This window comes from Falco rusticolus, chromosome 18, assembly GCF_015220075.1.
Source record: "Falco rusticolus isolate bFalRus1 chromosome 18, bFalRus1.pri, whole genome shotgun sequence".
In the NCBI taxonomy this organism is placed as follows: domain Eukaryota; kingdom Metazoa; phylum Chordata; class Aves; order Falconiformes; family Falconidae; genus Falco; species Falco rusticolus.
Genome location: NC_051204.1, coordinates 362,147 through 387,874, shown reverse-complemented (window position 1 = coordinate 387,874; position 25,728 = coordinate 362,147). Strand labels below are relative to the sequence as shown.

Here is a 25,728-nt window from a genome sequence, read left to right as displayed (position 1 = left end):
CCCCCCGCTTGACTCCTCGCTGCCCGGGGGAGCTGCGAGGTCTGCTGAGCCCAGCCCGGCCCCCTATCACCCCACCGTAAGCCCCCTCTCCTTGACCCATCCCCCCCCCCCCCCCCCCATCCCCCTCACCCGGAGCACTGCCCCCCCCTCCCCTTCCTGCCCAGGGCACCCCCCGCTAAAACACAACCCTCTTCCCCACCCCTACCCCCCTGTCAGCCGTGACACGGAGACAAGGGGTTACAAATCCCGGAGCGAGGCTTTATTGGGCCCCGCAATGGGGGCAACGGGGGGGGGGGGGGGCGGGTAGGTAAGCGGGGTCCGGGGGTCCTGGGCCCCCCCCACCCCAGTACCGACCGTGCTCCGGGGCTCAACACCCAAATGCCGACAGGAGACACGGCATAACGTAACCCCTGGGGCAGCGCCCACGGGAGATAAGGCTGCGGGGGACCCACACCCGGCCTCATACATGCACCCCCCAAGTCAAAGCTGTGTCCAGTACAGACTGGAGGGCGCTGGACGTGCAGGACCAGGCCCCTGCGCTGTGCTGGGGAGGGCTCGGCAGGGGAGGAAGGAATGCAATCTCACCACCCCCATCCCCACGACAACACGGAGCCTGGGGGCAAGCAGAGGGGGGGGGTCCCACACCCAGTGAATGGGGATGCAGGGGGGTGGGGAGCAAGCATGTCCCAGCGTGGTGCAAGGACATGTCCCAGCATGTAAGGACACATGTGGGACACTGTGAGGAGTGTCTGCACAGGGTGGTGGTGGGGGGGAAGGCACTCGGTGAGACCAGCAGCGGTCCTGTCAGGGAACTGGGGGGGGGGGGGGGGGCATCTTTGGGGCTCACCCCCACGAGCGTGCAAGACACGAGCGTGCAAGAGTGGGGCTGCGTGCCGCTAGCCCAGGGAGGCAGATGGGAGCTGCGGAAGCCAGCACTGGGATGTGGCCGCATCCCAGGGGGAGGCAGGTGGAGGGGCTGGGGAAGGGGGGAATGCACTTGTGCAAAATCAAACACGGGCCCTCGTGCTCCCCTCACATGGGCCAGGGGGTGGGCGGGGGTCTCAGTAGTACTTCTCTGGCTCCTGCCACTTGGTCACCCAGTGTTTCTTGCATCGGCGGGGCAGGAGGCCGCCGGGCTGGTAGCGCTGCTCCTGCCGGATCCTCACCGCGTGGTACTTGGGCATGATCCGGTAGTAGCGGGTCCGCTGGAAGAAGTCGCACTGGGGGGAGGAGGGAGAGGGTCAGTGTGAGGCTGGGGCGCGACACTGGCGGGTGAGGGAGAGACCCCAGAGCTGGTGGAGAGCAGAGGCAAAGGGAGCAGCAGTCCTGGAGCCACCGGGAGAGACCCCACAGAGCCCCCCGTCACCTATAGGGACCCTATAGGAGAGATGAGGCAGTGAGGAAGAGGAGAGAAGGCTGAAGAGGAGGAGGATGCCGCTGCAGCTGGCCCCCACGGGGCATTACCAAGCGGGTGGCGTGGGCGCCTGGGGGGGGGGCAGTGGGGCTGCCCCCCCCCTTAGTAGTCATCTGTCAGCCGCTCGGTTTCTGATGGCTGGATCCTCATCTCTGCCTTCTGCCCCTTGGCTTCATACATGGCCCGCGTATTGGCCCGCCGGAAGAAACCGCACTGTGAGGAAGGAGGTGACAGGGGTCATGGGGGGACAGGATAGGGACCAGGGGGTGTGGTCCTGTGGGGTGGGGGGGAGCAGGGCGGAAAGCTGCCCTATTGCACCCTCACCCCGGTGCTCACTCCTGGGGATGCTACAGGGTGGGTGGCCTGGCAGATCTACCTAACCTCCTGTCAGGGGGTCCCCCAGGGGGCTGGGGGTCCCCAGAAGGCTAGACCCCACCCAATCCCTACAGCACAGGGGGAGGTGGGAGGCATTGGGGGTGAGGAGGTGCCATCGTTGAACCCTGCTTTGGCTGGGTTTTATTATTTGCAACTCCCAAAACGTTTTGCACCAGCTGACAAGTCAGGATGCTCTCTGCTCCTCTTTCTCATCACTCTGCAGGTGAGCACCTCCAACCTGGGGGGGCACCTTCCACCCACCACTCTGAGCATCCTTGCCAGGTGGGGAGGATGGCAGCTACCAGTGACACGAGCCTGTCAGCTCTCAGCACGGCTCCTGCACCCCTCCCTGGGAGGGGAACCGGGCACCCCCTCACCTTCCAGAGCAGGAGGATGATGAGCCCCAGCAGCAGCAGCCCAGCTGCCACCGCCACCAGCACCAGCCACAGCGCGATCTCGGCCGGCTGCTCCTCTATCAGCTCTGAGTCCACGTCCACAGAGAACTGGAAGGGCCAAGAAGAGCCCCATCAGGGGAAGAGCTCCCAGTGGCTCCCAGCCTGTCCCAGTAAGAGGCTCTGGCATCACTCACCCGCACCGTATGGTTCCTCATGTTGATGGTGGGGATGTGGGTCCGAAGGAAGAGCGTCGCGGTGCCGTCCACCTTCACCCGGTCGAAATCACTGTACTCCTGCAGGGATGTGGGTGGTGGGGGAACACAGGGACAGGGCGGGGCATGGTAGGAACACACAGATGATGGGGGGCAAGCGACAGGTGTTAGCTTCTGAGGCGAGACCTGGGGAGCTCGGTGCCCTGTTTCAGCACTGTCCCCAAGGGAGCAGCCCAGCCTTGACCCCATCACCCCCCACGGGGTCCCGCACTGACCTCGATGAAGGTGCTGTTCCACACGCGGGCACGGATGCTGAAGGTGGTGGGGTGCTGGGTGTGGAGGAGGGCGCACTCAAACCAGATGCAGCGAGCAGTGCCCTTGGAGCAGCTCTGGGAGGTAAGAGGGGCATTGGGGGGGGGGAAATTAGAGCCCACAATGCACTGCACTGGGGCCAAGAAGCAGCGTGCACAGTGGTCCCAGTACAGGGCACGTGCTGCTGGCCCCCCTCCACCTCCTACAGCCCCCACTCACCAGCACCACCTCTGACCTGGCCTTCTTGGCGGTGGCCAGGGTGATGGGGGGCTCTGCTGGCTCGGGGGGCTCCAGCTCCCGCCTCTGTCGGGCCGATGCCTGGTCCTCCAGCAGCTGCAGGGGGGGACAAGCCCCATCAGAGCCCAGGCAGCTCTGCCCACACTGGGCTGATGGGGTGGCAATGGGGCAGGGACACATCCCTGCAAAGCAGCAGGGACAAGGTCACTCACAGTGAGGTTGAGAGGGTTAATGACCCCCCCGGGGGGCTGGCAGGTCTCATTGCTGTTGACGAGGATCTCCGTGGGGTAGAGGAGCCATTTGCCGTTGGGGATCTCATAGGGCCACTCGAAGCCCAGCAGGATGGTGCCCAGGGTGCCCAGTGACTCGCCCTTGGTGGTCACCTGCAAAGCAGAGCAGGAGATTGAGACCGGCGCTCCCGACCCCCCCGGCAGTAGCCACCCCCCAGCTCACCTGGAAGTCGAAGCTGAGGGGGCTGCCCACGTCCTGCTCTCTCTGCATGGCCGACTCGCCCACCACCATCCCACTGAAGTGTGACTGGGCATGGGAGGAGGCTCTGGGGACAGGATGGGGTGGGGGACAGGCATGGTCAGTGGGGCAGAGGGGCAGGGAGCATCTCTGGGGCATCTGTCTGCCCCATTCCTGGGACACAGGGGGCCGTGCCCACTCCCCATGCAGCCAAATTCAGGAGGGGCGGGTGGAGGGGATGCAGAGGGACAGGGTGGCACAGCCTCGCTGCACTCACATGGTCAGCGAGGACTGGATGCTATAGTCCACCAGCAGCTTGGCCAACACGGGCTGCAGATCCTCCTGGGTGCTCTGCCTACCAAGGCACAGGGGTCAGCGTCTCCCAGCCGCTAACAGCCCCCCAGATGGTGTGGGGCAGCCTCCACCCTCCCAGCAGAAGCAGCAGGGTCCCTGCCCTGCCCGCCCAGGAGCCCTGCCTGCTTTCCTGTCCTTCCCAGACCAGCAATGCCACCAGATACGATCCCAATCCACCACCGCGTTTCCACCAAGCAAAAGGGGCTGGCATCACTCCAGGCACCCTCTTCCCAGCCCATTTCCACCCACTCAGGGTCACTCACGTGGACAGATCCAGCCACACCAAGATCTCCCGTGTGTCCAACATGATCCCAATGGCCTCGAAGGTGATGATCAACTCTGCCTGCAGCACAGAGGGACCGTGGAGCAGCTCAGCTGGACCCCACCTTCCTGCCAAGCCTCCAAAAAGGGCTGGGGGGGAGCACTCACCCTCTGGTTCCTCTTAAAAGGGTTGCCCAGTTCACACAGCACCGTCTCTGCAAAGGTACAGGCTCCACTCTGGGGAGGGGGAGAGGGTGAGTACCATCCTGGCAAAGCCCACCCTCGTCCTTGTGCCTTCTGCAGCCAGGGAGGGGGACACCATCACCTACCGGGCGGACAGAGGAGGGCAGCAGGCTGGCCGGCACCGTGACGTTGAGCAGTGCCTCATGGGCATCCTCGCCGTTGGAAGGGGTGGTGGGCACATTGGTGATGTTGATGCTCAGGTAGAGCTTGCGCACGTCCCGGCTGTACTGCAGCACCTGGGTACCGTTCAGCCTGTGCAGAGACCATCCTCACTCAGTACACAGGTGGCCCACCCCAGTGGGATGGAAAGACCCCACCACCACCCAACACAGCCCAGGAGGGGCTGAGGGGTGACCTGTGGCCGAGGAGATGGCACAGCAGGGGACAGAGGTGTATGGGGACCCAGAGGGGCCCGCTGTCACCTGTGCAGGGGCTGGTTCTGGTCGGTGACAAAGCTGCTCTGGAGCTGGAGGTTGCTGTAGCACTTGTTGTCAGAGCCACACTCCTTCTGGAACTCGATCTGGAGGGACAGGGACATCCCCGTGAGCCTCCTCCCACCCCTCAGGCCAGGCTCGCTGCGGGGCCCACAGCCCAGCATCTCCATTATCCCCCTGGCACCTTGGTCTCGTTCTCATGGGACTGGTCCTGGTTGAGGACGGGGAAGGCGTCGAGGGAGTGGGGACCCAGCTGGAAGGTCCTGGGCTTCTCCACCAGTGAGTAGTTCATGGAGAGCACGATGGGGTGCAGCTTGTCTCGGATGTTGTCCTGCAGGGTGGGAGAAATCAGTGAAGCCCCAGCTCCCTCTCCAGCCCCCCTCTAGCTCCAGCCACAGCCAGGCAGCCCCCTGGCACATCTGGGGTACCAGCCCCTGCCCACACCCTGCTCAGAGACCCAACAAACTCATCACAGGATGGTTGGATGGATTTCCACCTCTTTTCCTGACTCTGCTGTTCCTCCACACCCCACCAACCCCCTTCTCTATCTCCCAGGAGCCCGTCTCTCAGCTCCAGCACCACATGTAAAGCAACCTGCAGCGCACACAAACACATGTGCACTCCTGCATGCATATACACACATGTGCACTCGCACATGCTCACCAGCAGCAGCAGCTCCTTGGACTCACAGCGGGTCTCAGGCATGGGGAAGATGCCATGGTAGGTGGCAGAGTGAGTCCCCAAAAACCTGACTCTGGGGGGGTGTCGGTCCTTGTCAGCCTCCAGGATGTACTCCAGGGCTGCAGGGAGAGCAGAGTGCCATGGGTGTTGCACACACACGTGCCTCCAACACCCTCCCATGTGCACACACACACGCCCACTGACCCGTGTGCATGTCCACCCTTAAACATGTGCTCCCCCTGCACGCACACATGCACATACCTATGTGTGCATGCACCCTTGCACGAGTGCTGGTGGGCACCCCACAGCACACCCCCACATGCACATGCACCCACACCTGCACCCCTGGGCACTCACTGATCTTCTCCTTGTAGTTGGGGTCTCCAGCACTCTGGTTGTAGGAGAAGCAGATGGTCACTGTAATACTGGGGGGGAAGGGGCCATGAGCGGGGCGCTGGCACCGCAGTGCCACGAGCAGGACCGGGGGCAGCAGAGCAGGGGGGCTCACCAGGAGTCAGGTGTGCACCGGGCAGGGTCCACCTTGCTGGGGCTCACCGTGAAGGTCTTGTTCAGGATGTTGATCACAGGCCGAGACCTAGGCAGAGATGGGGGTCGGCTGAGCTCCCCCCGGCAGCGCACAGCCCCTCCTTGCCTGGTGCCAGCTCCTGGAGCCAGGCACATTGCCCCATGCCCACCGCGCTGCCCTGCGGTGCGGGCAGGGGCAGGAGCCGTCCCTGCGAGGTGGGGGGGGGGCAGAGGGCTGCAAGACCTCCACCGCCCCCACTCCCTCACCTGAGAAGGACAATTCTCTCTGCCAAGCTGCCTACCAGGAGGTCGGGGTAGGAGTTACCGTCCACGTCCAGCCCCCCACTCAGTGAGTACCCAAAGGTCCACATGTGGTCAGGGTCCAGATCTGACCCACTGATCACCTGGAGTTGGGTTGGTGGGGGGGTGTCAGTCACTGCTCACCAGCCCCATGGATTTACCTGTTGCATACCACCCTGCAGCATAGGATGCTCGGAGGGGATCTGGAGCCCTGATACCCCAGTGAGGGGCTCCCCATGAGGCCGTTACCTGCCGGGGTTTGTCCAGCAGCCCTTCTGCACTGCTGTGGTAGATGTAGACCTTGCCATGCCCCTCAAAAGGAGCCCCTACAGCAATATCTGTGGGGAGAAGAGCAGGGTCAGCCCCACAGCTCCCCCAAACACCCCCAACCCCTCTTCAACTCCCCCAGCCCTGCTCCTCCTTGAACAACCCCCCCCAACATGTCCCCCATCTTCTTTTCACCCCAAACCTCCCCACAGCCCCTCAAGTGGGATCCTTTCTTACCTGGACACCCCCATCCAAAGGCAGCCCCGCTGCACCCCCCCATGGCTTCCCCTATGGCGCTCCCCAGCCCCTCACCCTGGAAGCCGTCCTGGTTGATGTCGCCGATGCTGGCCACAGCGAAGCCAAAAGCAGAGTTGCTGGGGCCAGTGAGGACCAGGCTGGGGTGGGTCTGGAAGTCCCCCACCTCATTCATGTAGACATACACCGCACCCCCCACCTCCTGTTTCCGCTGGAAGTAGTAGGGGGCTCCCACCACCAGGTCCTGCCACCTGCGGGGCCGAGGGGTGGTTTGGCCTGGGGGCTGCCACATAGCCCCACCCCGCCACACCAGAAGTGGTGGAGACACCCCTCACCCCGCCCCCCCCCCCCCCCAAGAGCCATAAAATATGAGCCCCCCAAAAAAACCTCCCCACCCCCAGGGCTGTGTCCCCCCATGCTACAACCCACAGGGACCCCACTTGAGCAGCAGGATGCCCCAGGTGAGAGCCCACCCCGGGAGATGGGGGGTCCCAGCCCCCCGCCCTCACCCATCGTTGTTGAGGTCTGCCAGGGCCACGGCGCTGCCGAAGTATGAGCCGACCTGGTGGCCGGGGAGCAGGAGGCTCCTCTGCAGCGTCTGCTGGGGGCTGCGGCTCAGCAGGTACACGGCACCCCTGTGCTTGTACCGGGGCGCACCCGTCACCACCGTCACTGCGTCCTTCTGCAGCACGGCCCTGCCCACCTCCGTGGTGTATCCTGCCACCAAACCCCACCAGTGAGATGGGGGCCAGCACGGAAACCCCCTGATGTGCCCACACCCACATCCCCCACCACCCCATGACCTCCTCCAGCACCCTAAACACCCTGGCATCACCTGTTGGCACCACTCCTGGGGGTTCCCCAAGCCCCCCTAACCCCCTTTAACACCCACCCCCAAGATTCCTCCTAAATCCACATTCCCCAAACCTCCTCCTCGCCCCAAATCTACCAAGCCCCCCCCAGGGGGAAGCTCCCTGTGCTGCTGTCCCCCACCTATATAGGTGTTGCCGTTCCTCTTGTTGGGGTAGGAGAACTCATGCAGTTCCCACATCTCCCGCTGCAGCATGTAGTTGGTACCTGCAACAATGCGGGGGGGGGTTAACCCGGCTCAGCACCTAGTGCCTTTGCACGCTTGCAGTGCATGTGGGCACACGCAGGATCACACAACCACACACAGTGGGGCTGGGAGGGGAGCTCCGGGGGTCGCCCGGCCCAGCCCCTGCTAGAGCAGGCTCTCCCCCAGCAGGCTGCACGGAGCCGCCCGGCGGGTCTGGGTGTCCCCAGAGACGGGGACCCCGCAGCCGCTCTGGGCAGCCTGTCCCAGCGCCCCCTCACCCTCAGGGCAGACAAGGTCTCCCTCATGTTCAGGTGGAACTTCCCGCGCTGCAGCTGGTGCCCGTGGCCCCTTGTCCTGGCGCCGGGCACCGCTGAGAAGAGCCTGGCCCCGTCCTCCTGACACCCACCCTCCAGATATCTGTAGGCATCGTAAGATCCCCCCTCCGCCTGCTCCAGGCTGAACAGCCCCTGCTCTCTCAGCCCTTCCTCTAAGGAAGATGCTCCAGCCCCTGCTGGATCCTCTCCAGTAGCTCCCAGTCTCTCTGGAACTGGGGAGCCCAGCACTACAGACGTGGCCTCACCAGAACAGAGCAGAGGGGTACGATCCCCTTCCTCAACCTGCTGGCCACACTCCGCCTCATGCCCTGCAGGGTCCTGCTGGCCCATGGGCAACCTGCTGGCCACCAGCACTCCCAGTGCCTTCCCTGCAGAGCTGCCTCCCAGCAGGTCAGCCACAGCCCTTACCGGTGCGTGGGACTGTCCCTCCCCAGGGGCAGGACCTGACATGTGCCTTTGCCCAAGTCTCCAGCCTGTCCAGGTCACACACCGAGATGCACACACACAATACTTGCAGGGCACACTCAGCTACATCCTCATGCACAAAAACACATCCACACGCTCCAGCGTGTGTGTGCATTCCCCATGTGCATGTGGGCAGATAAGCACACACATCCTCTAGTGTGCACACAAACACAGATGCCCCTGCATGCACAAGGGGATGCCCAGAGGGGGCACGTGCAGCAGGCACCCCCCGGGAAGGGGGTTGTCCAGCCCTACTCCTCCCCAAGTACACGCACCTTGCCAGTTATAGGCACCAGGCGCCCCAAAATAGATGATGTTGGCGGTGAAGCCGGCACTGGTGCCCATCTGGCACATGCCGCTCTCGTCGGTGTCTGTGTTGGAGTTGCACATCTCGTTGTGGTAGGTCTGCCACTCGTCACTGATGTTGAGGCGCAGGTCATTGCCCCGCACGTAGCACTTCCCCACCATGCGCCGCTGGTCCTCGCTGCCCGACCACAGCACCTTGGTGTAGCGGTGAGCACAGGCCTGCCAGGACACCCTGGCAATCACCTCAGTGCCTGTGGCACCCCCAAAAATGAGGGACCACCACCCCACCCCCCTTGTGCCGCCTCTGCCCTGATCCCCGTGTCAGGCCATATAGACAGAAGTTGCCCTGCCATTAATGCAGCCCATATGCCACAGCATTATCCCGGCTACAACGGTCTATAGGGTATGAGGGTGTCCCACCATCCGAGAGCTCCAGTCCATCCCACACCAGCATGCACCAGAAGCGGGGTCCAAGCACCCTGTCACCCCACAGCTCCCTGCCCCAGGGGCCCTCCTGCAGTGCCTCTGCCTCGTGCCACCACACTGGGGACACGTGCAAGACCCACATGAAAGCACCAACAGCTCCCTGGTGCCCTTGTGCAGTCACGCAAGGCAGCAGCTCAGCACTGGCACACACGCGTGCCAAGAACTGGGGTGCACGTGCACTCACCAGCACCCTCCCTGCTGGCTGCCGCTGGCTGGCCACTGTCACTCCCAGCCACATGTCATCGATGATGGCCTTGTCCGGCTCACCTGGATGAGGAAGACAGCGTGACAGCAGGGACCCCCACCACCCCCAGAGCCCCCCCACATCGGTGGGTATTTTGGGGTGCCCTTGAGGACTCACGTACTCTTCAACTCAATGTCGAGCCGCTGGCAGTCACTGGTGGAGGCAGTGAGGGGGCAGGCATAGACAGCGCCCGTCCGCGTGCTGTTGGTCGGCTCCACATCTTGGGGGGCCCCCACCAGCAGCCTGGGGGGCAGAGAGGGGATGGGGGGTATTGGGGGGGGGGCAGCAGGTCCACCCATCCCAATGCCCTCTGCCTCATTTTGGGGGGAGGGGCAAAGCCAGGCAAGCTGCCCTGCGGGAAGAGGACGGTGGGGCAAGATGGTGGCCAGGAGGCACTCTGAAGGAATGGGAACTGCTTCCCTGGAGCACATCATGCCTTGCCACCCCCAAATAATGGGCGGCAGCGGACCCCCAGCCCCATCTCCAGAGCAGGAAGGGGGTGTGTGTCCCCTCAGATGGGCATGCACAGGGCTGGCAGCCACCAGCCTCTCACCCCTAGCACGCTGAAAGAGCTCACAGGACGGGGCAGGGGACAGTGACAGACACACTCCTCACAGGACCTGATCCCAGCCTGGGCACACGGCTGAGCCCCCCATCCCAGTGCACAGTGTGGGGGTGCAGGAACAGGGCATCAGGCTGACGTCTGCAAACCGTGCCGGCATGGAGATGCAAAGTGGGGGGAAGCTGCTCAGCACAACCAGCACCAGGGCCCCCACACTTGTGTAAACAGCCACAGCCCTTCCCGGCCAACCTTTGAGCTGCCTCTGCGGCACAGCTGCGACGTGTCCGGCAGACAGGCTCACCCTCTCCCGCCGCAAGAACCGGGTGTCCCGGCAAGACAAAGGGGGGACCCTCCCAGGAGTAGGGAGGGTGAACTGGGACCAGCTCCAGAAGGGGCACACGTGTATCCCTCTTCCCAGATGGGGTGTGGTCCAGGCTTGCCTCCCCCTCTCTGGGCAGCACTGGGGGTCTCAGGGGAGGCAGCACCCTTCCGGGGTGACTCAGGCCACCCGGACAGAGACATCCCAGCTGAGTCACGGCGGTGCCATGCAGGTGGGAGGACATTGGCATCCCTGGAGGGGTGTCCAGCCTGGAGATTGGCAATGCAACACCCGCAGCCCAGCTCCACATGCACTCATCCCCAAGAGGCTTTAGGGTGATGCTGAAGGGACCCCCGATGCACCTGAGCCCCCCACACCCCAAGGGATGAGGCTGGGGACCCCAGGTAGCAGCAGGGCACAGGATCCACAGCCCTGCCATGGGGCTGGGGGCTGGCAGGAGGACCCGGCCTGCCCGGTGGGCTCCGGAAAGGCCAGCCTTTCCGCCGGGAAGTCCTTTGGGATTGCGAGGACAATGGCGTGGAGGAGGCACGGCCACCCTGTGCCAGCAGAGGAAGCGTGTCCCTCCTCGCAGGCAGGATGGAGGCAGGCTGCCGGAGGGGACAGGGCACCCAGGTAGCTGCCGCTGCCCCCAGACCCTATCACAGGGCACGGGGTAACGAGCTGGCCGGCCCCCAGCACGGCCCCCAGCCAGGACAGGGGCAAGCCCAGCTGTCCCCATCCCAGCGCCACCGGGAAGGGAGCAGCGAGGCTGCGGCGGGCAGGAGGCCGGGAGCCGGGCACGTCGGGGCGGCTGACTCAAAGCCCAGGCACCGGAGGAATGTGGGGCCCCAGGCAGCCCCCGCCCCGGCACGCCCCCCCCCCCCCCCCCGGGGACGGGCACCGCCAGCGGCACCGCTCCGGCTGAGTCAGCCAGATGCTGCAGGTGGGGGGGCTGCGTCGCTCAGCTGCAGGAAAGAGCCCCCGCAAAGGAGTGCAATGGCGGGGGGAACACGGGGCTGGGGATGCCCGTGGCATTCACATCCCTCTGGGAAAGTGGGACCCACCGGGTGCGAAGGCAAGGGTGGGCATGGGGTGGGTGGGGGTGTGATTCCTCCTGACGTTTTCCAGCTCGGCACAAAGGAATCTGCCCCCCCCAATTCCTGCCCCTCCCCCAGACTTGAGGGACGGGGACACACGCACACAAGGGGCACCATTGTCCCCACTTACCTGGGGGGGTGGGGGGGTGGGAGAAGTGACTCAGTGCAGCCACTGTGACTCAGGGATGGAGGAAGAAGCCGGGGGCAAGCCCTTCCCCCCCACCCCAAGCCCCAGCAGGACCCACAGCCCTCGGGTGCTGCCCCACCATCAGCGCAGCTCCTGGGGGCACAGACACACGGTATAGCCCCTTGCTGGGGGCTGCCACAGCCGAGACCTGCCCCCAGACTCCCCAGGTGGTCCTGGCTCAGCCAGACCCCCAGCTCTCCCCATAGCCATGCCCCACGGCTCCTGGGGGGTGGGAGCTGGCCCAAGTCAAGCAGCTCCGACGCCTTGCCGCTTCCAGCCAAGATTTCCCAGCACGGCTGCCCACCCACGGGCTCTGCTCCTGGGGGGCAGGTCACAGGATGCTGGGAGCTTCTGAGCCCCACCAGAGCCGGGGGCAGGGGACTTGGCCAGACACATGCACAGGCATTCCCCACCTGTGTGCGCTCCAAGTGCCATGCAGAGCCCAGATACCTCAAGATACAGGAAAACCAGAAGCTGGGTGCTGGGGCTCCCATCTTGGGGAGGACAGGACCAGTTTGTGGCACTGGCTCCAGCCGGATGGGGGGCTGAGGAGACAGGCTCAGCCCAGGGACAGCAAAGCCAGCGATGGTCAAACAGCAGCAAGAGGGGGAGGCTGGGAAGGGAGGGAGGCAGGAATGCGAGAGGCCATGCCCTGTCCTAATCTGCCCTGGTAGAACCGGGGGACGGCGGCAGGGGGGGTCCCAGCGGCGCTGGCTGGGCTGGGTGGCTGCGGGATGATCTTGGCACCAGGGCACCGACCGGCCCCAAAAATGCAGCTGACCCCAGGTTGGAAGAGGTCTGATGGGGACGGCAAAGGACATCCAGCCCCAACACCACAGCAAGGGGAGCAGAGACTGTGCAGGGTGGGCTGGCCTGAGCCCCGAGGGGCTCTGCAATGGGGGGCTGTGCTCCCCCCCAAGCCCCCCCAGCAGGGAGCAGCTGGGCAGTGAGTGCAGTGCGTGCCTCATCCATCTCCCGACATACTGGAGGGATGACAAGCGCCAAGAGGGGGAGAGCAGGCAGGAGGGCAGGGGCTGCAGCGCAGTACCCTATCCTGCTCCACCATCCCATCCCTGGCCACAGGCAGTGATGGTGCAGTGGGGCACGGGGACCCTCCCCAAACCTCCCACCTCAAACCTCACCCTACACTGGGGCTGTAAGATGCTCCAGCTTTGAGAGATCAGCTCCACAACTGGGCTGCAGGGCCCCCCCAGACTCCCAAAGGCAGGCAGCCAAGGGGCATCCCTGACACAGCCCACCCCCGCCAGGCTCCGCTCCAGACTCGAACCACCACCACCCTGACGCACCCCCAGCTTGCAATGGGAGGGGAGGCCCTGCGATGATCAATCACCCCCAGGGAGCCCTGAGCGGGCAAATCTGCTGATGCCCACACCAGCAAGGAGGTGGGAGAGGGGGAGATGGCCCCCTGAAGCAGCAAGGGATGGATGGACAGATGCCGGCCCCGCTGTGATGAATCCATCCCCCCTCTGCCTGCCAAGGAGCCGCAGCCCCACAGGACCCCAGCAGTTTTCACGGCCCCTGGCCAAGGCAGGAGGAGCTCAGCCAGGCCGGCTCTGGCAATCAGCACAAAATCAGGCGAGGGGGAGGGAAAGCTGGGAATTCAGCTGGCCCCGCTGCCAGCCAGGATCAGACAGACCCCCAAGCACCAGGCAGAACCCCTGCTTCCCCACACACACAGGAGGGAAACTGAGGCACCCAGCAGATGTGGGTGCTGCCTCCCACCTACACACACAGGGCCCCCAGCCTCGCCAGCACAGATGCACTGTGCCTCAGTTTCCCCAAACGCACATGGGTCAGAGTCTCCTGGGTCCTGCCAGCACAACCACGAGCCATGCCAGCCCCGAGCCTGTGGGAGCAGCCAGACGCCAGTGCAGCACCAGCAGCCGAAGCAGTCTCTTAATCTCGGGGAGGCAGATAAGGCAGATAACACCGCTGCTTCCACCTTGCCTTCACCTGGCCCCGGGAGGAGCGAGCAAACAAACCTTTGCATGGGCACAGCTCCAGGACATGAAAAACACCACCGGGGTGGGGGGGACTCTGGCATCGCTCGGGCCACACCAGCCTGGCCCCCTGCCAGCACCCAGCTGGGAAGTGGCTCTCCCCACCCCACCGGGAGGCCAGGAATGCCAGCTGTGCACCCGACCAACCTTGCCCCACTGCCATCCCAACACGTGCAGCAGCCACATCACAGCGAGGCCAGGCACCGGAGCCCCCCCAGAAGCACCTGACAGCTCCCCTCCCCCACACCCCACACCCCCCCCATCAGGAAGCGTCCCTTTCCTGTCCCCACCCCGGCTGCACCTGTGTGGGCCTGCCCGGTGAGCCAAGGGCAGGGAATGCTCCGTGCAGCACCGGGGCTGAAGGAGGGGAGTGGGTGCACCCCCACGGTGCTGCAGCCCATCTCAGGGCCCCCACCCCCATCCCCGCTGGCAGCTGGGCTCCGGGGAGGAAGCCGAGGGCTGGCCACCATGGGATGGGGGAGCCGAGGGGCATGCCTGCACCCGCCAGCCCCATCTCACCGCATCCACTCCAAACGGCTCCGACGCCCTAGGTTGGGGGCCACAGACACCCCCACGGAGGGAGCAGACCCTGCGGCTCTTCCAGGCCTCTGCCATGCTCCCACCTGTACAGACCACCCAGCTCTACTGCCCACCCACAAGGCCCAGTGGGGAAGCAGCGAGGCACCTGGCACCCCACAGCCCCTCTGCGCTCACAAGGGTCCTGTCCCCCGCAACGGGGACGGGCAGTGGAGGGCTCCCACGGGCAGGGGGTGTGAATCCCCTGGGGCTTTCGTGCTCCAAAGCCTTTCCCCCCACAGAACGCCAGGCCTCCACACCTCACCAGCATCATGCTCAGACACGCATGGGCCACGTGGCCCATGCTGGGGGATCACAGGCCCCTGCCAGGTGGGGCTAAAACCCCCCGAACCCCCCCAAGACTGAGCAACAGCAACTGCCAACATCTCAGGGAGATGGATGAATCAATCTGTCCCAGTGCCAGCCAAGACCCCGACCTCGATGCCTGCCCACCAGCTGCTCTGATGCCACTGGAGCTGGGGAAACCCAGCCATGGAAGGGAGCCAGTGTGTCCCCATGGGGACAGGGGGTCCCCAGGGTGCTGGGCCGGCTCCCGCACCCCCACAGCTGCTCCACAGGGAACAGCTTCACTCCCTCCAGGACTCCTGGACAAGCGCAACAACAAGACGTCCCATGGCAGGACAAGCGGCCAAAATGCATCTCTGGAATGCGGAGCAGCAGATGCCTCTGTCCGGCAGCTGCCACCAATCCCTCTGTCAGAGGCACGGTGGAAAAAAGGGAGCCCTCCGGGTGTCCGCAGGGCCCCCCCCCCCCCCCGCCAGGAGCTCCCTAGGAGGGTGAGCCAGCAAAACCTGTGCCCCCAAGCAAGAAAAACCCAACCTAGCCCAGCCCCAGCGCCTTCGCCCGTACATGCACCTCCACACCGACCGTGCACCTCCGGCCACGAGGGAGCTGGGGATGCTGCCGGGGGCCCGGCCGAGCGGGGGGACAGCAGGGGACACGGCGGGGACAGCAGTGGGATCGCACGGAGAATGCTCCGGCTGAAAAGGGCTTTTGTGGGGGCTTTGCTGGGCAGCAAGAGTCACAGTTCAGCAGGTTCCCCAGGGCGGCGCAGATCGGGGCCAAGGGGGGACGCGATGGGCTTCACAGCCACCCGGTGAGGGTCGGCGGGGCCGGGCCAGGCCCCCGCAGGTGGGGGGGCTCCCCCCTGGGGGGCTGCCGGGCTCCCTGCCCGCACTGCTGCCTCGGCACCACACCGGGGTCCTGCGTGGGGACCCTGCGGCGGGTGCTCAGCACCCCGAGAACGGGGCGAGGGGCGACGCGGGGTCAGGCTGCGACCCTCCCCCCCCCCCCCCCAGAAACGGGGGCTGCAACGCACAGCCACGAGCGGGGGGAACCCTCAACGCGCCCCTTCGTGGCACGCGACTCCCCCTCACCCCACGCTCGGGGCTGGGGGCCGCCTCCTCCCACGGGACCCCCCGCTCCCACCCAGCGCCTCGACCCCCGGGACGGCCCCCGACCCGCGGGACGGCCCCCTCCCGCGCCCTCGGCCCCCGGCAGTGCCTCCGGGCCCTTTGCCGTACCCCCGGGACCCCCCCCGGGGAGCCCCCGCCCGCGGCCCCGCTCCCGCCCCGCACTCACAGGCACCGCTCCCGCCGCTCGGTCTGCCGGTGCAGCGCTACAGAGAAGCCGAAGAAGCCACCGGGGGTCGCGCCCTCCTTGAGCACCGGGAAGACGCGGTCCAGGTTGAAGGCGGCGGCGGCGCCCAGTAACGCGCCCAGCAGCGGCAGCAGCCCCGGCCGCCCCGCCATGGCCCGCACCGGCTCCCGCAGCCGCCGCCGACCGCGCCCCACCGGGGCCGGTGCGCTGCGGGCGGGGCCGGGCCGGGCAGGGCGCGCGCCCTTCCGGGCACTCCCCTTAAAGGGGCCGCGCACCCCCCCGCTCCCACCGGGCACCTGCGGGGAGGGAGGGGCGGCCCCGCGCCTGCGCGCGGGGGGGGCGGGGCGGGGCCGTACCTGCGCGTGCACGGCAGGAGCTGGGAGCATGCGCGGTGGTACCCGCCGCGGCCACGCAAGGTCGTGGTCACCCACGCGGGACAGTCGCGCACAGACACACATGGACACACAGAGACACAGACACACACAGACACAGACACGTACGCCCACTCACAGACACACAGACACACACGTACACACAGAGACGCACACAGAGGCACAGACACACATGTACACACATGCACAGACACACGGACATATGGACACAGACACAGACGCACAGACACACACACGTACACACACAGACACGTACACCCACACACACAGGTACACATACATGCACACAGACACAGAGACACACATGTATCACACAGACACACAGAGACACACAAGCGCCCAGCCCTGCAGTGGACTGGGGGCAGCAACCGCCAGACCCCCCCAAAAAAACACCCAACCCAGCTGGGTGGGGAGCCACGTCCAGCAGGACCCCCCCTCCTGGGACCTCTGTGGGTGACACTCCCCCGGACCCCTGCTGCAGACCCTTTGGGATGAGACTCCAGGATGGACTGGGGGGCAGCTGCCCCCCGCGGGGACAGGGGACACAGGGGTGGGGACACCATGCTTTCCCCCCTGCGGAGGTGGTGGCACCGGCTGCCTCAGTCCCCAACCTGGGCAAAGGTCACCAGGAGCCACCACAAAGCTCCCACCCGTGCCAGGAAACACGTGGGTGGGTGGCAGTGGCAGGGAAATCCCGCCCCGGGTGAGCGGGCTGCAGGATGTCCTGTGTCCCCCTCCCCAATGTCCCTGTGCCCTGGTACAGCTCCCACGCTGCACCATGTCACTGGAAAGAGTGATGGCACAGGAGACAGTCCCGAGGGCAGCGCGCTGGCAGCTGGCACATGGCTGTGGCACAGGGCCCTGTCCCTTGTCCCTCATTCCCCATCCCCTGTCCCCCACCCTGTCCCCTGTCCCTTGTCCCCCATCCCCTGTCCCCCATCCTGTCCCCTGTCCCTTGTTCCCTGTCCCTTGTCCCCTGTCCCCCATCTCCTGTCCCCCATCCCGTCCCCTGTCCTTTGTTCCTTGTCCCCCATTCCCTGTCCCTCATCCCACATCCCCTGTCCCTTGTCTCCAGTCCCTGTCCCAGGGTCCCCCGTGGGGGTCGCCACGATCCCGGCTCGGAGCACCCTGAACACCCACCACCTCCCTGGGGACAGGCGGATTTTCTCTGGTGGGTGACACAGTCCTCGGCATGGGGACAAAGAGCCCCGGCTGGGTGGCCAGGCCTCCTCCCGGCTTGGGGACATTTTGGGGTGCGATGGGACTGTCCTTGCCCACCGGACTGTCCGGTGTTTCAGGGTCTCACCCCAGAGGGTGCTGGCGCCCAGTGAGGGGTGTCTACGCCTAAGGAGCATGTTGACATCCGGTGGGGAGGGGTCTGCACCCGGGGGGGTATTAGCCCCCAGGGAGGGGCATTTCCTGCCGGGGGGGGGAGGGTATTAGCTCCCAAAGAGGGGGGTGGTCGCACCCACGAGGGATATGAACACCCAAGGGTGCCAGCCAGCAGAGGGTCGTTACTCCAAAAGGACACTAGGTGGCGCTGTCCGCCCAAGGATGCGGGGGCTCTCAGTCCGCGCCCCCCCCCGGCGTTGTGGCGGGGAGGGGGGCACAAGGGGACTCCGGTGGGCACTGCCGGGCTGCGGGGGCATTTCCAACCGGGGCATCTGGGGGAGAACCCCTCCAGCCTGGTGGGGGCACGGGGGAGAGACCCCTCCAGCCTCGTGGGGGACACACGGGGGCGCAGCCCCTTCAGCCTTTGTGGGGGGGCACGGGGGCCCTGCAGTCAGCTCTGCCAGCCCCTGCCCTACGCACCCCCCCGCAGAGCCCCCTCCGGGTGCCCCAGTACAGCGAATTCTGCCATCCCCCACTGTCCTAGTTCACTCAGACTGGACCCCCGCCCCGCCCCCCGCCCCCCGCCCCCCCCCCCCCCCCCCCCCCCCCCCCCCCCGCGAGCTCCAGCTCCCGGATTTCGGGATCCCGGATTTGGGGCTTCAGCAAGCACCAGCCTGGCCGAGGAGCCTCCGGCAGCCGGAGGCACCAGTGTCTCCTAGTCCCAAACTGGTTCAGGATTGCACAGACCTGCTCCCCGTTTGCACCCCGCTCCCCAGCCGCCTTCCCCGGCCCGCAGCTCTCCAACCGGCTTTTCCTGCTGGAGAACCCCCCTCCCAGAAGGAACCAGCCCTGGTGACAGTCCGGCTGGAGGGACAGCCGGGCCGGGGACCTGGGGATGCCCCAGCGGCTCCTCCGGGACCTTGGGAAACCTCCCCGGGGAGGGCCCCGCGGGGCTGCGGCCAGGACGGGCAGCGGGGCTGGGCTTGTCCCAGACGGTTCTGTCCCCCCTGGATTAATTCCCACATCTCAAATTATGTTTCCCATGCAGGGAGGTAAGCCCGTGCCATCACACACAGCTTCTGGATCAGGCTTCTGCTTCCTGCCTCATCCTGGCTGCTTCCCTACGGAAATGATCTCCAGTTCTATTTATTTATATTTTTATTTTCACATTTATTTTCATTTCTGTTCTTATTTCTATTTCTGTTTTTCTATTTTCCTAATTCTATTTCTGTATTTCTGTTTTTATTATGTTATTTCTATTTCTCCTCTTCCTCTTCCTCTTCCTATTCCATGCTTTCAATTTCCATTCTGTTCACATTTTTGATAATTTTCCTGCTTCACCGGTGCCTCCGGTGCTGGCGGCAGGACCGGGCCTCGAACCCTCGATCCCAGCGGCGGCGCAGCTCCCCGCTACAGCCATCAGGTGGCATCATTTCACCGCGCGGCACGGCTCGGGGCCCGAGGGCCGGGGGCGAGGGAGGGGCCAGGCCCCGGGGGGACACACAGAGGGGCAGGAGGGGAGAAACCCCGCTCAGGCTTAAGGAAAAGCCCCCAGACTCCGTTGCAGCCCCCCAGCCCATCTCAGGGGTAAAGACCTGCCAGCAGAGGCAGAGACCCCACACCAAAATAAACGTCCCCTCCCCAAAGCCCCCCCCCCCCCCCCCCCCCCCCCCCGGCCCCTGCCCCGCCGGTGCTGGGTGGAGGAGGTGCCTGGGGACAGCCCTGCGAGTGGCCGGGGTGGCAGGGGCTGGCTTGGGGCCCGGGGCTGGGTGACATGCTGGGGGCTCTTAGGGCAGCGGGGGGGGGCCGAGCCTGGGCTGGGGGTGGGAGAGTGGCACAGAGCCCCTGGGCAGGAGGTGGGTGTCCCGGGAATCAGGGCTTGTCACTGCCCCAAGGGCCCCACAGGGCAGGCAGCGGATGGCAAGTTTTGGGGTACGTGAGGGTCCCCCCACTTCATGAGGCTGGGGGGACTCTGCCTTGGGGATGGCACTGAACTGGGAGACGCTGGTAAGTGCTGGGAGAAGGTGGAAGCTGTGTGTGTGTGTCTAAAACATACCCTTGTAGCCACCCAGCCCCAAGCCTGGATCCATCCTACTCCCTAACGCTAACCCTTCCTCACCCCTACCTCCAGCAAACACCCCCTACCCTGCACCCTCTCCAGATCCCCCCTCAGCACCAAGAGTCCCTGGGGGCCCACCAATCCCCTTGCCAAAAGCCTCCCCTGAATTGCCCCACATCGTCCCCAGAGGCCCCGCCAGCCGCCCCCTCCTGCCCTGGCTCCTGCAGACAGGAGCCTGCGATCTTTATTTATTCCTTCTCCCTCCTTCACCCACTCTTTGTTGTTTCTTGAGAGAGGGAAAGAAGGAAAAAAAAAAAAAAAGAGAAAAAAACACACACACAGAGGAGGCAGGAGCCTATTTTGCCTCCCAGGCAATATTTCTGGAGCCAATCGGAATGCGCACCCACCCTGCCCTGCTCCCTAATTAAAGGCTTTAAGCAGGCGGCCGGGGCTGGAGGTTTGGGCACAGTCTCTTGGTTGCTCCTTGCCAGAGCCGTGTGGAGGAGCCGGCCCTGGGCACGCCAGGCCTGACGCGCGGGCAGCTGGAGCCGCCGGCCTGGGGGGTCCCCAGCCAGGCGGGCAGCTCCCCCCCACCCCAGGTCCAGCGATGAGCGGGTCTTTCGACAAGAAGCTCTCCAGCATCCTCACCGACCTCTCGGGCTCACTGAGCTGCCATGCTGCCTCCAAGGACTCTCCCACCTTACCCGAGTCCTCCGTCACCGATCTGGGCTACTACACCAGCCAGCACGACTACTACCCGGGCCAGTCCTACAGCCAGCCCGTGAGCCACTACCCCTACCACCAGTTCAACCTCAACGGCATCGGTGCCGCCGGCACCTACTCGCCCAAATCCGACTATTCCTACAGCCCTTCCTACCGCCAGTACAGCCACTACAGGGACCAGCAGCTCCCAGCCCAAGAAGCAGGTAGGATGTTCGGGAGAGAGGGGCCGTATCCATCCTGCTAGTCCTCTGGGATTGCAGCAGGAATGTCACAAAGTTGCACTCCTTTCACTGTCCCTGCGTTGGGGATGGGGTGGCTGCAGGGCTGGGGAAGGGTCCCTTGTCCCTGCTGAAGGATGGGGTGGATGCTGGGGCAGGGCTCAGCCCCCTCCGGTGTTCCCGGTGCGGTCCGGGAGATGCAGCAGGATGGAGCTGTGCTGGACACAGCCACCCGGGGGACACTCTGGGGGATGGGGCAGTGCCACCGCACAAAGCAGGATGACCTTGAGCTGGGGGGGGATGTCTGTGCTGGGAGCCCCTCACCGGCACCAGCCTCACACCTCCACTCTCTGCCCAGTGTCGGTGAAGGAGGAGCCGGAGCCAGAGGTGCGGATGGTCAATGGGAAACCCAAGAAGATCCGCAAGCCCCGCACCATCTACTCCAGCTATCAACTGGCGGCTCTGCAACGCCGCTTCCAGAAAGCCCAGTACCTGGCCCTGCCCGAGCGGGCTGAACTGGCCGCCCAGCTGGGGCTCACCCAGACCCAGGTAAGGGCTGTGCCCCTCCCCGACACCCCCTGACACCCCGGTTCCCAGCCACAGGCAGGCAGGATCAGCAGGACTGGGAGGCGAGCTGCTCCCCTCCTTGCAAAACCTGAATCGACAGGGGTTTGGGAGGGGGCTCTGTTCACAGCTGGATGGTGGGAGCCGGGAGGGGCTCTGGGAGTCCCCAGGGGTGGATGCTGCCTGCTTGCTCCTGGGTGCAGGGCTTCCTGCCACCAGGTTTCCCTGTGCAGAGCAGATCTGCATTGCCAAGGAAAAGGTGGAGAGGAGGGAAGGACCCCATCCGTGCCCTGCTCTCCAGGTCCCAGACCTCGCTCTGCCCAGGCAGCTGGCAGGGTCTGAGGCTGAATCCTGCACTGGTGCCTGGGAGGGTCCCAGGTCAACAGTGCACCCAGCGTCCCAGGAATGGGGAACACCACATCCCAGGCGGGACGGGACCCTTGGGACAGGATGCTTGGGACAGGGTACTCAGGATGGGGCGCTCAGGATGGGGAGCTTGGGACAGGGTACTTGGGACACCCCTTCCCAGCAGCAGGTCCAGGCCCTGAGTCCAGCCAGAACATGAGGACCTGGAGGCTGGACCCAGCTCCTGGCCAGACTCGTCAAGGCTCTCCTTGTGCCCATCCCCCCGGTGCTCTGGCTCCCCCATCCCACTTGGTCCAGGCAGAGAGAAGGGATTTTGGGACAGGATCCACATCCCCCAGCAAGGACCCTGGGCTGGGGTGCCAGCTTAGGCTCGACTGGAAGAGCAGGGATGGGTGTGATGGGCTGCCCCTCCCCATAAGCCACCCAGATTTGGGGCTAAACCCTCGCTTTTGGGGTTCACCTGATGTGGGCACAGATCGTCCCCACCAATCTGCTGGTGTGAGGGCAAGTGGGTTGTCACCGCCGTCACCGCAGCGCACGACTCCCCCGCACCCCATCCCATCCCCGACACCCTCCCTGCCTGCGGGCTGGCGCCGGCGCCCTTGTGCCGCCCTTGGCGTGGCGCTCCCCAGCGCCCGGCCTTCCTCCTCCTCCCTTGGGCGGTGAAGCAATCGGGGACACTCGGCAAAGGGCTGACGGAGCGCGTCACCCACTCCCAGAGGGACATCCTGTTTGGGTGACAACCACCGCCCCCCCCCTCCTTCCCCAGGGGCCAAGGGCGTCCAGTGCCACCGCCTCACCCAGCACTGGCGACGCTCCTGACGCCCAGCGTGCCGGGCTGGTGTCCCGTGAGGCATGGTGTGACGAGCTTCCCATGACGCCCATGTCGCCAGGAGGGCTTCCCACCATGCACCATGTCTCTGGGGCCCCCCAGTGCCCATGTTATGGGTGCCTTCCCACTGCTCATGGTGTGTCTGGGGTCCCCATGACACCCATGTCCTGGGTGCATCCTGTGGTGCCCAGTGTCCAAGCTCCCCATGACACCTGTGTCCCTTCCCAAACCGCACCTGTGTCTGGGGTCCCTTCCCACACCGCATCGTGTCCCAGGTGCCTTCCCTGTTCAAGCCGGGTGTCTGGTTTTGGTGGCGGGGCGCTGACCCCTCTCCCTCCTGCCAGGTGAAGATCTGGTTCCAGAATCGTCGCTCCAAGTTCAAGAAGCTGTACAAGAACGGCGAGGTGCCGCTGGAGCACAGCCCCAACAACAGCGACTCCATGGCCTGCAACTCTCCCCCCTCCCCGGCCGTCTGGGACAGTAACTCGCACGGCAGCACACCGGGCCGGACCCCGCTCCCGCAGCCGCTTCCCTACAGCTCTTCCCCGGGCTTTTTGGAGGAGCACAACCCCTGGTATCACCCCCAGACCCTCAGTGGACCCCATGGACCCCACCAGCCGCCACCAGCCACCACGATGCATCACACCTCCCCGGGGCCTCCCCCCAGCACCGGTGCCGTCTACTAACAGCCCGGAGCCAGACAAGGAACAAGAGACAGTGGCAGAACTCCTTTGCCTCCTTTCCCCCCCCCCCGTACATTTTTTGGTTTTTCTTTTTTCTTTTTCTTTTTTTTTTTTTTTAAAAAGGTCACCTGTGTACACGCACCCCTAGATATACACTTATATATCCTATCCTCTCCCAGCTCATCTCAGGAACAAGAGGACTGCAAAGGGTTAAACTTGTTAGGTCCCAGCCCAGGGCGGTCAAGGAAAAGGTGGTGAATTCTTCTTATGCATTTTTTTTCTTTTTCCATCACCCCCTAATAAAAACGGCCCCCGAGGAGCCACAATCCACTGGGAGCTCCTCGCAGGAGCTTTGCTTCTTGGGGCCACCCTGGTGAGCTGCCCTGGGGGGGCTGCCCCCGCTGCCACCCCCCAGCGCCCCCACCCCACGCAAGCACCAGTGGGCACCCAGGAGGGGCACCCGGAGCACCCACACCCCAGCCAGGATGGAGCCTGTGGGGAGGAGGACGCGGCGTCGCAGCGCGTGGGTGCCCATTGCCGACGCCAAAGGAGCGGGATGCGCTTAGCCCTCATGGCACCCGACATCTGGGGACCCGGAGCAATTCAGGGGGGTCACGGACACCCTGCAGGAGCAAACCAGGACCCCCAGCCTGGCCTCTTCTGTGGCAGCTTTGTGGGAATCGCCCGGGACGATGCTCAGACAATAAGGTGGTTATTTAAAAATAAATAAAAAGTGTGTGGGGAGAAAATATTTTAATATTTAAACAGTTCAGGAATGGCTTAAGTTATTTTTTAAAGAGAAAAATCATGCTAATGTCCGTTTTCTAACAGCGCTTCCGTCTGTGTCAGTTAAGCTAATGGCGAAGCAGAATGCCTATTTTTTAAATAAGTTGACAACACATTTTAAAGAAAAAAAAAACTTCTTTACTATTTTTTAAGAGAATGATGCTATTTTTTTAGAAGCAGAAAGTGCAGTTTTAAGAAGTGTTCATATGTGTTGTACAGTCCCGAGGATCTTATTTATGTTGCCTTATATAAATAGGGATGTATGGGGGAATAAAAGAGTGTGTACATAAGGTTCGTTTGTATAAAGTTGATCCAAACCAAACTGGTTTCGGTCTGGTTTTTTGTTCACTTCTTTTTAAAGGAAAAAAATAATAATACCCTGGTTGATAGGAGTCCTGTCTAAAGACAGGGGCTTCCTCGAGTGTCCTTTGCTGCTTTCCAAGTGAACAAAAGCTGATCTATTAGTGTTAATAAAAGTACTTTGAATTTCAAGGCTCTAAACACCATTTTTTGGGAGGTTTTTGGTGAGCATTGAGGAGCTCAGGAGTTTTCTGGCTTGGGAAATGCAGAGTTAAACACTGTCTCCCCTGTGCTGCATTTTGGGGGGGCAGCTGGGGAGTTGGGGAGTGGGGCTGGCACCGGGCGATGGGCACAGCTGCTGCCAGCTCTCCCTGGCTCCTGCTTTGTCCCACTGAGAGGGAATTTGGGGGTGGCAGATTTTACTCCTGGTTTGCAGTCTTCCCCAAACCACTGCAGAGCCCTGTCACCTCCCTCCCACTCCTCTTACTGGGACCAGTAGGCTCCCAGCCATGCAGACTGGGAGGGCAGCTGGGGTACCCCAGTGTCCCTTTTGGGGACACCCCATGAGTGGGAGCTGGTGGGGGACAGGCACTTGACCCTGTGGGACCCACACTCGCTGCCCCTGCGGAGGAGGTGCCTTTCCCCATTGGCGTTACGGGGCTAGGAAGGCTTGAGTGACCCAAAGACCCCCCAAGACATGGGGCCTCAGGACAGTGACAGGGACAGTCCCTGCGGCTGAAACCACGCTCGTCACCCTGCCCTGCTGCCACCAGTGTCATTTCATGGGTGGGAGCAAAGCCCCATTGCCCATACCAGCGCTGTCCCCACTGAGCCATGCTGGTGACAGGGGACCTAGTCCCCAGCATCAGATCCCCGATGTCTGTGGAGGGCCCCCCCAGCCCCCCTCAGCCCCAAGCCCTCTGTGGGGTGGCTCTGGGGATGGTCCCTCTGCACTGGCTGGGGACATCCCCAGCACCGTAGGGTGCTGGCACACCGGGCACAGCCTGGATGAACCAGCTTTCGGCATCCCCAGAGGTGTCCCCACACCCCCCTTCCCATGGCCAGCTCCATGTGGGGCCAACCTCGCACCTTGCACCCATTGGTGTTTCCCCAAATCCCGCCACGGGCTGCACCTGCCACCTCCCCATCCCCATCCCATGCCCCTGGCATGCCAGCAGCGGGTGCAGCCAGACCCCCAGGCACCCTGGTATGGGGCCTGCATGACTGGGCTGGTTGCAAAGGATTGAGGGGTGCTGCCAGCCCCCCGTCCCCCAGTGCTTGGGGTTGGGGTTGGAGGCTGCGTGCAAACCGCCCCGGAGCCGGCAGGCGGGCAGACACGCTGGAGACACGGGGGTTATTAGGGGGAGGCTGGCAGCAGGAGCAAGGAGGCGGCAGGCTGGGAGAGGAGGAAACTGAGCGGCATTGCCTGGAGTGAGAAGCACGGCATGAGCTGGCGCTGGCTTAG

General features: G+C 64.2%; 2 protein-coding genes across 3 annotated transcripts; one reads left to right on the top strand and one right to left on the bottom strand.

Moving 5' to 3' along the window:
* Positions 1 to 256: 256 nt before the first annotated feature.
* Positions 257 to 16,304, bottom strand: ITGA3 (integrin subunit alpha 3). 2 transcript variants are annotated; one of them, XR_005108009.1, is made up of 26 exons: positions 15,991 to 16,303; positions 9,748 to 9,869; positions 9,567 to 9,649; positions 8,866 to 9,115; positions 7,727 to 7,810; positions 7,243 to 7,450; positions 6,791 to 6,984; positions 6,461 to 6,549; positions 6,179 to 6,315; positions 5,895 to 5,981; positions 5,744 to 5,811; positions 5,369 to 5,505; positions 4,890 to 5,036; positions 4,694 to 4,791; positions 4,358 to 4,523; positions 4,197 to 4,265; positions 4,031 to 4,110; positions 3,691 to 3,768; positions 3,399 to 3,501; positions 3,158 to 3,328; positions 2,928 to 3,041; positions 2,672 to 2,785; positions 2,379 to 2,477; positions 2,167 to 2,292; positions 1,465 to 1,627; positions 1,103 to 1,220 (listed from the first exon to the last, which is right to left on the bottom strand). XR_005108009.1 is itself a non-coding variant. In XM_037411421.1 (25 exons), exons 1-25 carry the CDS (start codon positions 16,158 to 16,160, stop codon positions 1,062 to 1,064), a joined length of 3,153 nt encoding a protein of 1,050 aa, XP_037267318.1. In that variant the 5' UTR covers positions 16,161 to 16,304; the 3' UTR covers positions 257 to 1,061. The 2 variants fall into 2 exon arrangements, 1 of the variants encoding a protein (XP_037267318.1); XM_037411421.1 differs by lacking the exon at positions 1,465 to 1,627 and having other exon boundaries at positions 257 to 1,220; positions 15,991 to 16,304.
* A 4,013-nt stretch (positions 16,305 to 20,317) lies between these two features.
* DLX3 (distal-less homeobox 3) lies at positions 20,318 to 24,340 on the top strand. Its single transcript, XM_037411285.1, has 3 exons — positions 20,318 to 20,717; positions 21,091 to 21,281; positions 22,839 to 24,340. Exons 1-3 carry the CDS (start codon positions 20,399 to 20,401, stop codon positions 23,178 to 23,180), a joined length of 852 nt encoding a protein of 283 aa, XP_037267182.1. The 5' UTR covers positions 20,318 to 20,398; the 3' UTR covers positions 23,181 to 24,340.
* Positions 24,341 to 25,728: the final 1,388 nt, after the last annotated feature.

What these genes read in the sequence shown, in the direction of transcription:
- ITGA3 (XM_037411421.1), bottom strand. Translation starts at nt 16,160, where the DNA reads ATGGCGGGGCGGCCGGGGCTGCTGCCGCTGCTGGGCGCGTTACTGGGC. An exon ending in CGGTGCACACCTGACTCCTG is followed by an intron (nt 5,812 to 5,894) that starts GTGAGCCCCCCT and finishes CTTCCCCCCCAG; the next exon opens with TATTACAGTGACCATCTGCT. An exon ending in TTAACCCTCTCAACCTCACT is followed by an intron (nt 3,042 to 3,157) that starts GTGAGTGACCTT and finishes CCCCCCCTGCAG; the next exon opens with CTGCTGGAGGACCAGGCATC.
- DLX3 (XM_037411285.1), top strand. Translation starts at nt 20,399, where the DNA reads ATGAGCGGGTCTTTCGACAAGAAGCTCTCCAGCATCCTCACCGACCTC. An exon ending in GCTCCCAGCCCAAGAAGCAG is followed by an intron (nt 20,718 to 21,090) that starts GTAGGATGTTCG and finishes CTCTCTGCCCAG; the next exon opens with TGTCGGTGAAGGAGGAGCCG. An exon ending in TGGGGCTCACCCAGACCCAG is followed by an intron (nt 21,282 to 22,838) that starts GTAAGGGCTGTG and finishes CCCTCCTGCCAG; the next exon opens with GTGAAGATCTGGTTCCAGAA.